The 12,560-nt window shown below is 37.0% G+C and overlaps 1 protein-coding gene across 1 annotated transcript in view; it reads right to left on the bottom strand.

Annotated features, from left to right (window-relative positions):
* The window catches only part of C15H10orf67 (chromosome 15 C10orf67 homolog), an 84,816-nt gene that overhangs the window by 37,942 nt on the left and 34,314 nt on the right, over positions 1–12,560 (bottom strand). The window contains exon 8 of the mRNA XM_074055416.1: positions 9,644–9,709. Coding sequence (XP_073911517.1) covers positions 9,644–9,709 — 66 coding nt within the window. The remainder of the gene's footprint in view (positions 1–9,643; positions 9,710–12,560) is intronic.

Here is a 12,560-nt window from a genome sequence, read left to right as displayed (position 1 = left end):
GGTATCTATCAACAGCAGGATAAACAAACTAGTATGTTCACAAAATGGAATTCTACTCAACAATAAAAAGAAGCAAACACTGGTAAACACGACAACATGGTTGAATCTCAAATACACTGCAAGGAATGAAGGAAATCTTATGCAAGAGTGTATACTATGTAATTCTGGTTATACATAGTTCTAGAACAGGAAAAAGTAATTTATGGTAAAAAGCACTCTAACAGTGGTCACTTTTGGTGAGGGAGTAGTGAAAACCTGAACAGGTCACAGGAAATGGACATGAGATGTTAATAATGGTTTCCATTTTGATGAAGTTTAGGTCATACAAAGGTATACATTTTTTGCTAAACCCTCTTAATTCCAATAATTTGTCTTTTTTTTTTTTTTTGCAACAGGGTCTTGCAATATAGTGCTGGCTGGCCTCAAACTTGATATCCTCCTGCCTCAGCATCCTGAGTGCTAGGATTACAGGTTTATAACACCTTGTTTGGCTGTCTTTAGCGTTTGAGAGGCTGTCTAAGTGGGCAATCACATCTTCTCTGAAAAATAGCAGCTTTATTTTTTTTTCCATTCTAATCCTTATGCTTCTCATTCTCTTTTCTCTACCTTATTGACCAAATTCTCCAAATCACTAAAAATGACTTTTAAAAAATGGTAGTAGGCAACTTCATCTTATATTGATGTTAAAGAGATTATTTCTTGTGTTTCACGATGAAATATAATGTTTGCTGTAAGCGTTACTTTTTGGCAAACTAAAGAGATTTCCTCAGATTCCTAAGGGTGTATGTGTGAGGGATGAGGGAGGGGAAAAGAGAGAGAGAGAGAGAGGGAGAGAGAATGCCATTTTTCTCACATAACTTGCATGCATCTATTTATATTCTATAGCTTTCTCCTTTAGTCTGAGTGCATATGAGAATTACGTTAACACTTTTTGCCTAATCTTATAAAAACATGCATATTCTTTTGAATTTTGCAACTGTTGCCTAATATTGTATGTGAGACTCATCTGTGTTGTTACACATCACTGTAAATCATTCCACAATTAATTTAACTCATTCTACTGTGAACATTGAGTTCTTGGATTCCAATTTGGGGATGTTGCCAATAGTGCTGTTCTGAACACTCTTGTTCATGTCTCTTGGTGTTCCTGTACACAAGTCGGTCTAGGGAATCCTCGTCTTAGGTTTTAGTAATTAAAACTAGTTGTAACGTAGTTCTAATTAGCTTAAAATCAGTTCTACTAACGTAAACTGCCAACATCACCACATGGAAGTTCTATTGCTTTGCAACTTTACCAACACTTAGATAATTTCAATTTGTTATATTACTTTTAGATTGACTGAGAACGTTTGATCACGCAAACTTTTTCTTCTCATTTGAGAAACTTGGAAGCTACACCATTGGGTTCTATTCTTCCAGTGGTTATACTATTAATTCCAACTTGCACATTTAACTTGCCCAAATGCAAACTTAACGGTTTTATTTTTCTTCCAGATAACGCAAATAAATATGAAGTAATTTAACTTTGTTGCTATTCTGTATTTTTAAAAAATCTCTACTGAGGCATAAATGATGGAGAGTAAGTTAGCTTTCACATTATATAATCTGATGAGTTTTGAAATGTGTTTTTGTTGACACTGGTGGAACCATCACTACAGTCAAGAAATCGCATAAATCATCACTCCCAAAAGTCTCCTTATGCAAGTGAGCTCACTCTGCATTCCTGCTCTGTCATCAGATACTCACTGATTTGCTTTCTATCACTATATATTTGTTCTCATTTCCAGAATTTTAGATAAACTGAGCCATAGGAATGTGTTCTTTGTCTTTTCTCACTCATCACAATTATTTTGAGATTCATTCTTGTTGCTTTGTATAATAATCATCCACTCCTTTTTATTTCTGTATAGAATTCCACTGGATAAATAAACTAGATTATTAATCTATTCATGAATATCAGGGTTGCTTCTAGTTTACAAATAAAGCTGTTATAAATATTTGTATACAAGTCTTTATATGAACATATACTTTTAATTTTCTTGGGCAAAACACCTGGGAGTAGAATAACCAGATCATATATTAGATATAGATTTTTAAAAATTTCCTTTCACTGTCAAATACTTTCCAATTTGGCTGTGTATTTTACATTCCCACCAGCTGTGACTGACAGTTCTAGTTGTCCCACCTCCTTGGTAAGACTTGATATGGTCAACTTTTAAATATAGCCATTTTAGTGAGTAGACATTTGTATCTCATTGAAATTTTAATTTGTATTTGTTGAACATCATTTTATGTCATTGTTTTCCATCTGTTTGACTTTATTTGAATTGTCTGTTCAAATAATTTATGACTTAAAAATATTGAGTTTAACCATATTGTTAAATTGTAAGACTTCTTTGCATATTTCAAATGCAAATCCTTTCTTAGATACACTTGGTGAATATTTTCACCTACTCTATGGTTTGACTTTTCATTTTTAAAATATTTTGACCAGTGAAATTTTAAATTTTTTATTAAGTACAATTTATATTATTTAAAACATCTTTGCCAAATCTGAGTTCACTGTTATCTTCTCTTGTGAATTTGCATTAATGTATATTAATTGTATAAAATAATGGGTTTCATTGTGGCATTTTCAGATGTGAATGTAACATGCCATGATCATATTCTCCATGTCTTATTCTAGAAGTTTTGTTGTTTTAGTTATTACATTTAGATTTTAGTTTTAGCTATTATATTTAGGCTTTGTATTCATTTCAGGTTAATTTTTATATGTGGCGTGAGGTAAGGGTCAAAGTTGTTTTTTCTTTTACTCCTTAGAGATGTCTGATTGTTCCAGAAATATTTGTTGAAAAGTTTTCTTTTACTTACTGAGTGAACTATCTTGACACCTTCATCAGAAGTCAACTTGCCATATGTGACCCTTAAGTATAGCTCTGGGCGTCTGTTCTAGTCTATCAATCTGCATGTTTATCCTGTGTCAGTACCACTTTACCTTATTATACATTGCTTTATACTAAGTTTTGAAAACCAGATTGTGTGAGTTTTCAATCTTGTTCCTTTTCAAAATTGTTTTAGCTCTTCAAGGTTCTGTGCATGTCTATTGAAACTTTAGGACAAACTTGTGGATTCCAACAGGGAAGCCTGCAGGGATTTTGGCTAGAATTGTGCTGATGCTGTAGGTCAGTTTAGAGAAAGCTGACTCCTTAGTAATATGCATCTTCAGAATCATGAACAGGGCATATTTCTCTAGCTCTCTAACTACTGAAGTCTTTAATTTCTCACAGTTTTATGTTATTCATAAGTTTTGCAGATATTTTATTGAATTTATCCATAAGTATTGCATATTTTCTGATGTTATTGAGACTAGTGTTTTTCAAAATGTCAAATTTTGATTGTTCATTGCTAGCATATGGAAACACATTATTTTTGTATTTTGATTTTTGTAACCTTGCTAAATTTATTCATTCTGGTAGCTTTTGTTGTAAATTTCTTAGGCTTTACTATGCTATCTGGAAATAAAAATGGTTCTACTGAATGGCACTTATTTCTTTTCCTTATATTACTGCACTAATTAGGACCTAAAAATACAATGCTGACCACAACTGGTAAGAACAGAAATCTTGTCTCATTTCTGACCTTAGGCTAAGAACAGTCATTCCTTCAGCATGAAACAGCTGTGTTTTGTACATATCCAGTGTCAGCTTGAGGAGGTTGTCTTCTGGTCCCAGTTTGCTGAGAGGATTTAAAAAAATCAGAAATGGATATTTGATGTTCTTTTTGTTTTTCTTTGGTGGTGCTTGGGGTTGAACTTATGGTCTTGCTCAACTGTATTTGAATTTTCTCAAGTATGTGTCCTGCATCTGTCTGCTCTCTGATTCAAATGTTTCACAATCTTCTCATGAGCAAGATACATTCATCTTCACCCAAGGCCTCCAAAAATGTCGCCTCTTACAGTATCAGCTGGAAGTCTAGGATACTGTTGCCAAAATCAGATCTGGGTGTAGACAGACCAAGCTCCTTGAGCACAGTCTGTCTTGATTTGAACAAAGACCCAGGAAGTAAAGAGACAAGTTATCTGTCCTCACACAGCTGATATGGCAAGGTGGGACACAAGATCAACACTAGGTGCTCCTCCCTTTCCAAGAAAAGAAAGAATGGCGAGGGGCATAGCAATTCTGAAATCCAGGGAGACAAATGCTAAAGAGTAGGGGCAAGTCCTACTCCTTATGGAATCAAACTACCACCAACAGTAAATATTGCAGGAAAACAATTTCTGTCCACCCAGTTGTTTCTGCTCTATGTTGTCTTTCACACATGGTTCCTTATTTCCTTGTGCACTTTCTTGTCTTTGGCTATTGCTCCTATGATTGTAAAGGAGAAATTTTGCAATTCTCTGATGCTTAGGATTAAATTAGTTTCTTCCAGTATTTCCATTTGCTTCTGTCAGTTGAACTTCCTGTTTGCTTAAATTAAATGGAGAGTTTGCGATTCCTTGGATACAAATTTGAGTTGCAAATTCACTGGAAGTCATGTCTATCAAGGCTTAGGGGGAGATTGGCTCCCATGCTATGTTCAGTATGGAACCAACTGTCTCTTGCCTTCTAGCAGTCACTGGAAGGCTGCAGGCCTACTTTGAGCTCACATTCGCTCTGCAGAAAAGGTCTTTGGTTCTCAGCCTAATGTGGGGTATCACTTCTGATCCCTCCTCTCTCCCTTTTCTTCTTCTTCTTCTTCTTCTTCTTCTTCTTCTTCTTCTTCTTCTTCTTCTTCTTCTTCTTCTTCTTCCTCCTCCTCCTCCTCCTCCTCCTTCTCTCTCTCTCTCTCTCTCTCTCTCTCTCTCTCTCTCTCTCTCTCTCTGTCACACACACACACACACACACACACACACACACACACACACACTACAATGCCCTGAACAATGACCTCTGTTTAGCACAGACCAGGAGATTCCCATAGGGCAAAGTGAACTTGGCTATTTTGTCAGTCCCTCTGTTTCCCTCAACTTTTGACTTGTTAACCTCTTTCTTTATTACCAATTCTTTGATGCTTTTTACAAAGATGTTTGCAATATTTTATTTTTAAAAATTTTAGTGGAAGTTGGATTGGATGCTTAGCTCACGTGACAATTTCTCCCAATAATGTAGTGAATATTAAAAATTGGGCATTTTCCCCATAGACTTTCAGTTCTGCCCCAGAAGCCTCTCAATATATTGGAGTTGACACATGCTCTGATGTCTGTTTGGAATTCCTGAACTAGTAGGAAAGGGTTCCATGTCTCTAGCTAGTAGGTGACTAACCACCCAGTTTTCCCAGGACTGAGAGATTTCCTGGGATGTAGGACTCTCAGTGCTAAGGACTAGAAGAGTCCTGAACAAACTGGGATGAGTTAGTCACCCTAGCAACCATTGTTGGTTGTTGCTTTCATCACTAAGTGTAGGTGTAAGTAATCCACCTCTGTCTTCTTTAAGGAAGGGCAGAACCTTCACACATCACTAATGGAAACAGATAAACCTGTGGCCTGTTTTGCCCCTCTTCTTCCTCATTCTTTTCGTTGGTCAGTTAGGTGCTCAGTGGGACTAACATAAGACACCTGCTGATACTATGGCCTTCTCAGGGCTCCTTTGTTGAGAAAGACATTTCCCTGACCAGGCTCCTCCTACTGCAACAGTGCACTGGATAGCCCAACTTCCCTCTAAATGTATTTCTAGGCCAGAGGTGGGGCCCCTCTCCTGCAAAGCATCCTACTCAACTCATCTCTTGGTGGAGTAATCAGACAAAAGGAGTGTGTCCTCTCTGTTAATCCTCTTCTAAGTTTTTAATCAGTAAATTTGATTCCTTCACCACGTCTTAGTGGTATGCACACTTGTGCCCTTGATAACCGTCCAGAAACATAACAGCACAAAACTACTCAGTGCCCACAGTAAGCAGTTTGCCTAACATTGTAAGAGACAAATGAAAATGTGAAGATCTAAATTATTTTCATAATATTAAGATATAATTACCTTTTTCACTCTGATCATCTTCTAACTTTTTCAGAATCTATGTGATACTTATCACAGAGAATTCAGAAGCAGATAGGAAGAACCAGCTGTCTTCAGAGAAGCCAGCTATTTAAAAAATTTGCAAAACCATAAGATAATGCCACTGTTATCAAACATTTTCTGTTTTGGAAAAGAGTTTTGGTAAACAATATGCCATTTATGTTAGCATGTAAATGGTTTATTGTTATTTTTAAATGATTTATCAATCATTTGTTTCACTTTAATTTTATATACAGTAAATATCAATAAATAATACTATTTAAGTCCAGTCTTCCTTGTGCCTCAATAATTTTTTGGTTTTGTTTTTTGAGATGGGCTCTTGCTACACAGCCTTGAACTCATGATTCTCCTGTCTCAGTTGCAAGTGCTGGGATTATGGGTAAGTACCACCACTCCTGGCTATGTTTCAATAATTTCTTAACATTGTAAAGGAATATGAGACCAAAAAAGTTGAGAGCCACTGGACTGGGACCTAGAAAACACTGGAAACCACACTAATTATCTTGCATGTTGTGTAACTGTGTCAAGCCTGGAGCTCAATAAACTTCTAAACAACAAGCAGCATTCCCAGCTTATTAAACTGTACATACTTCAAACCATTGTGTGGGGTAAGCCATAATTAACTAATCGTTCTTGTTAATCCTTCATTTACTATACCAAATATTTATGGAGCATCTTCTTCATGGCACCCACCATGTAAGGTTTTGGAGGTACAGTTGCAAACTACCTTCAAGCAGCCTGCTGGCTGGAAAAGACAAGTTCACTGCCATCTCTCCAAAGTGTGGTAAGAGCCAAGAGAGAGAACCAGGTGCTATGTGGATCTGAGGTTGGACCCCTTGTTCAGGCTGGGAGAGTTGTGGAGGAGGGGATTTTTCTAGAGAAAGTGGCATCTGACTTCTCACATGAGGGGGTTAACCAATGTCAACCAAGAGGGGTGCTTCAGCAGAGACAAAGCAGTACTTAAGGCATCTTGATCCATCTTACCTCCTGATGGATGGTAAGTAGAAAATTGTCTGCTGACTTCAGATAGCGTGCACTGCTCCAAGTCTGGGGGCTTCGTTCTGATGAATTCTGAACACCACCTGCTCAAGCAAGCCCTTCCTTTCACAGGACCTGTACCCACTTTCTTGACTTTATAAGTAGATGGTGCAGGCTGACTTCGTGGAGAACATTTGGCTAACCAGTAGGCAAGGACTCACTGAGAATGAACCAGGGACTACATGGACAAGACAACTTGCTCCTCTGCCTTCCATGGCATACAGAGATGCAGTCACACTTGACCTCTACTCTTTTTATGTTAGTGTTCATTGACAGCCACTATTCCTAGAACTTTGATGTTGATGCAGTCTTGTGCAGATCACTGGCAACATTCATTTCCCAGCTGGATTGTCCAACACTGCCACATCACATGCAATAGGACTGGACAGACTTGAAGTGTGACTTGCAAGGAACTCAAACATTAGAACACAGTTATGGGATCAGGCACACTGCAGAGGTAACAGTGCTGTGTCCCCAGCATGGGGCTAGAGCAAGCCCTACAGCTCCTTCCTATTTTGAGTCTGGATTGTTTCAAGTAATCGTATGTATTGGGATGAAGCACATGGAAATTAGGTCAGAAAAAGATTTCAATCACGGTACTTTTCTAATAATGACCGCTGTCCCTCTTTTGTTAATTTAAAATAAACAAAGGAATCATTGGAAGATAAATTATTTCATATGCTTCTCCAGAAGACAATCTAGGGATGCAGTCACTCCACATGCTATGGCTTGAATATGAAGTGTCCTCTACCCCTGCGAAAAAGAAAGACCCGTGTATTGAAGACTTGGTCCTCAACTGGTGGATTCAATTATTGAGAGGTAACTGGATCATGAGGGCTCTGACCTAATGAAGAACAGAACAAAAGCCTTTCAATGAGAAAGTTTTTAAGTTTTTCCAAAATGATTGCAGTCAGCAACACCTTTTCCCACTTCTTTTCAGCACAGTTACAAATCCAAGTTTATGGAAAAAGCAGAATAGTATGAAACAAAGGAGCTCAAACAGAAACAAAGCCAGCCTTCCTCCCAGTGCACAATGCGTTGGGGGAGAGGGGCCTACAAGCAGTGACCTCGCAGGTATGCCATGAGACCTTGGCTAGAAGGACCGTCAGCTCAGTACTTCTACTGAAGATGTGAACCCCTAAAGTAGATCTAAGCACCCTGAAGGCTCTTGTGCTATGTGGGTTTATGACATTGGCTCTTGCTGCTTGGCAACAAGCTTGGAGCTCAATTAACTTCTAAACAACAAAATATTGGTTCCCTTGTGGGTAGTACAATTGCACCCGTTAAATGCTTACAGTTGAAAAATAACAAAAAAGGAGGTAAAGTAATTCAAAGGCATGGGGTGTATTCCTGATATGGGCACACATTCACTGAGTAGTTTGATCTCTTTTTGATTGTTGCTAATGAACTAACAATATAACATTTGCTTTTTGTTCTATAAAAACACTTTAATTTTAATGACAATATGCACATTTACTTGTTTGTTTTTGGAAGGAGAGTCTAGACTTTGCAGGACTGACAGAGAAAGGTGGATGATGGAGGAAGAAGAAATCTACCAAGTAGACTCAAATAATGGAGACTGTTTTTACATGCCAGGTATTTAAAAGTGAAGGGTTCCAAATAACACATTTGTTAGCACATGTTTTTTTTTTTTGTGAATAGCTGACCATGCTTTTTTTTCCCCCCTTGCCTGCATTCCCAAGTTGGCTTCATAGAAGGCTTTATTGTAATCCAGTAGCATTGTTTTATATTAATTTCTATGACAAGGAACCCAAAACACAGGGGGCTGAGAGTAACAAAACAGAGTTAGGGAAACAGTCATGACTTGGCACAAAGTGTGACAAGCTGTAAAAAAGCGAATGTTTCAATATCTGAAGTGGTGTGGATTTCCTGTGAACAACCTTTTCTCTTCAAACAGTATCATATTCTTTTCAAGCACATTTAGGACGCAAGTCAAGCTGTGTTTTATTTTTTATTATAATAAACACAGTCAGTTTACTGTAACAAAGACATACTAGTGGCAATCAGCTGAAAGCCCAAGTATAGCACTATGAGCTGGGTGGGGTGGGGGTCTGGGGGTGGGGAGTCAACTGATAAATAAAAGACCAGCCGTCTGGAAAGTTCTCTTACAAGAACATAAAAAGGCAGTGTTTTCTTATGAGACTAACACAGAATGCCAAAATATCTAGCTGGGCTTCTTTTTTTGTTGTCATTTATGGCAATTTATAACTAAAAATAGCAAATCTTTCCAAATATTGAATTCTCATACTTGGTTTTAGATTTCCAAAATAAAATGAAAATATTTTGTATAGTATTTTAAGTAGTAATATGACTTCTTATGTAACAGTCTATTACCCTGTATGTATATTTATTAGACTACTACTCAAAGTGTTTTCTCAATTCTTTTAGAAAATGTTTAAAATTACATGTGTACTTAGATTTTTAATAAAGGTGAAAGGAATCACTTCACAGTAAAGTTACAAATAAAGTGTATAAACTTCCATGATTAAATTAGATTCTTGAATTCAAATTCATTAGGAAAAAAACATAAGTAATCTTACCAGATCTTGAACCAGTGCTTTTTCACAATCAAGTTCATATATTAATCTGTCTCTACCACCCATTAACTGAAAAAGAGAATATTACATTTGATTAAAGATAAGAACAGAACACCTGAAATCCCTTCTCCATAGAATTTGGTAAAACAAATGTCAATATAAGAAAAATGGGTACCAATATGGTCAAAGGAAAAAATTGAATTCCTGCAGATTATAATAATAAAAATAAAATAAATAGACAAGCAAACATACTTAGGAAATACCAATGTATTTACAGCCTTCCTAACCCACTCCCAAAATGTGACATCAGTATGTAATAAAGCAAGTCTTAGTCTGTCGCAAAGAGCAATTTTGCTTTACTTTATATATGACTTGTTCTCTTATTTTAGGTTTTTGTACTATATTTATGTACATTAAACCGTATTCATACTTATTGAAGATAGTCAGCAAAGGCAGTATTTTATTATTGTACTCATGTGACTTGTCTTAATTGTTTAAATGATTATTATAAAATTTAACTCTCGATCTAGGCATCCATTTAACTCAACTGATTAATTATTTATTAACTTAATAAACATCCTTAATGTCACTGTCCTTCATTGTCTCAGGACTTTATACTTTCCCTGGTTTATCTAAAATGGTTTCTGGCTCCACATTTTCCCCTCTCCCATTCATTTTCTCACCACCAAGTTCAAGGTTCTTCAATACACCCAGCAGGTAATTCAGCCCCTTGGCATGAGGACTGATCCTCTCTGATTGTGCCCTGAGCCTTGCTTTCACATATCTTTCAGCTACAGCAAACCACACATCCTTCCCTGTAACAGTTGCTTTCCATGGTACTTGGATACTCTTCCCTGCTCTTCCTCATCCCTTTCCAGGCCAACTCTCACCTCTCTTCTGGGAGTCAGCTCAGTGCCTTTCTTCCAGCCCTCCCTGATGCCTTACATTCCAGGCTGTGCATGCCTCCCATGTGCAGAACCTATGTCTCACACCTATACCGTAATCCTGACTCCTCATTTGCCTCCTACTAGAACAAAATTTACAACAATGAACTGCAGTGTGGGAACAGCTAGAAGACACAAATACCCTATTATTCAATTATTAGAATTAAAACACAAAAGCTACTGATTTCCACAGTGGATGGTGCCTAGCCCAGATGGATGGCAAGAGGTCAGTTTGCTCCAATTCAGTCTTATTTTCAACCTGTTTATTATTATTATTACTATTATTATTATTATTATTATATCCAGAGCTATAAAAAAAAAAAGGGAGAGGGAACACATGGCTTATCCAAAGGGCTTTGTAGTTACTCCTTTCCATCCTTCTGCTACCCTTCCCCAGACCTCAATCTTCCCCTTATTCCTGTCCCACCAGAAATTCTCACCCTGTGGTCTCATCAGACTCCAATTTCATTCTCCAGACATCCCAGATTACAAACCTCACACTATGTGTACTCACATAGAGTACACAGCTCTTTTACCTCCTGGAGTGAACCTCCCCCAGAGAAGAATTTGAGAGAAGGTGGGACAGTGGATGAAGACTTTCTAGAACCTTCTAAATGAAGCCAGTGTCTCTTCTCTATGTGCATACCTCTAATATAGTTCCCACCACACTGCATCTGGTTTTTGTCTACCTCTCTAGACTTGATATTTTTCACAGCAGAGGCCATATGGATAGACACACTTTATTTTTCTAGCAGTACACAGTGCTTAAAATCACTTAACAAACATTGCTGAATTAATTTAGTGAAGGATATTGGAAAACAACCAGCAAATACCAACTCTCCTTTGTTCAACAACATCTAATCTGCTTTTCAGCTGATAAACCTCCTTCCTAAACATGAGTGTCTACTATCCACACAGAAGACCTGGGAGAAACAAGGAGGGTAAGAGAATGACCCAAGGAGACACAGTGGCAGAAATGGATTAAGGACCTAGGGTTCTAGATTTTTTCTGCTTTCCATAAAACTGCATCTATATTTCATGTCTGCATGGAATTTCAGATTATGTTAAGAAAAAAGGGAAGAGAGACAGGATTTTCAAAATATGAAGAAGATCAGGATCTGTTATTTTGCTTAGAATAGCTGTCAAGTAGAAAATATAAAGTGAGTCATGTACTTAATTTTGTATTTTACAGTAGCTTTGTTAAAGGTAAAAAATATAAAAGTAATTTTACTGACACATTTTACTTATTCTAATATATATTCAATATATGTTTCAATGGGTAATCAGTATTGAAAATGATTAGGGAGATTGTTTATATTTTTTTACACCTTAAATACACTTACCTTATAAGTGTACTTTTCACTTACATTACATTAAGTGTACATGTCTTAATTTGAAAGCTAAATTTCTATCTGTATTTCAAAAATGTTGAGATTTCAAAAAATTTGCAGATGAAAAAGTAGATTTGCATACCCCAGTTATTGAAAATATTCATAAAGGTTTTCCATTAATGGAAACAAGTACCAAATTTTTCCATTCAAGCTTAAAATAATTTAAAATTCACTTCTTTATTTGTATCTCAAGTGTTCAGTTGTCATGTGTGGCCAGTGGCCACCCCTGGGCAGTGCAGATAAGGGAGGTAGCAGGTAACTGACATAGTTAAGCACACACAGGGTACAACCAGTCACCCAGCGGCCCGTTTCTTTCCAGTTGGTGACTCACAGTGAAATTTTTTACTTTAACATCTTATCATCCTCCTCATAGACTAGGAAGCCTATGTAACTTAATTTCACCATTGCTTCTGTAGACCAAACAGCTTTAGAAACATTAGACATAAAGTAGGGATCCATCCCTGGCAGCATAAGTGAAGCTGGAAAGCTGAGATTTCATTTTTATCTTGAGAAGTTGATTCCCAAAACTTTGGTCTCTGTTTAGAGAGTCTGTGGTTATCTCTGTAACAATGGCATTCTTGTTAC

Source organism: Castor canadensis, chromosome 15, assembly GCF_047511655.1.
Source record: "Castor canadensis chromosome 15, mCasCan1.hap1v2, whole genome shotgun sequence".
NCBI lineage: Eukaryota > Metazoa > Chordata > Mammalia > Rodentia > Castoridae > Castor > Castor canadensis.
The sequence above is the reverse complement of the archived record's forward strand: the minus strand, read 5'-3'. Positions and strand labels throughout refer to the sequence as shown.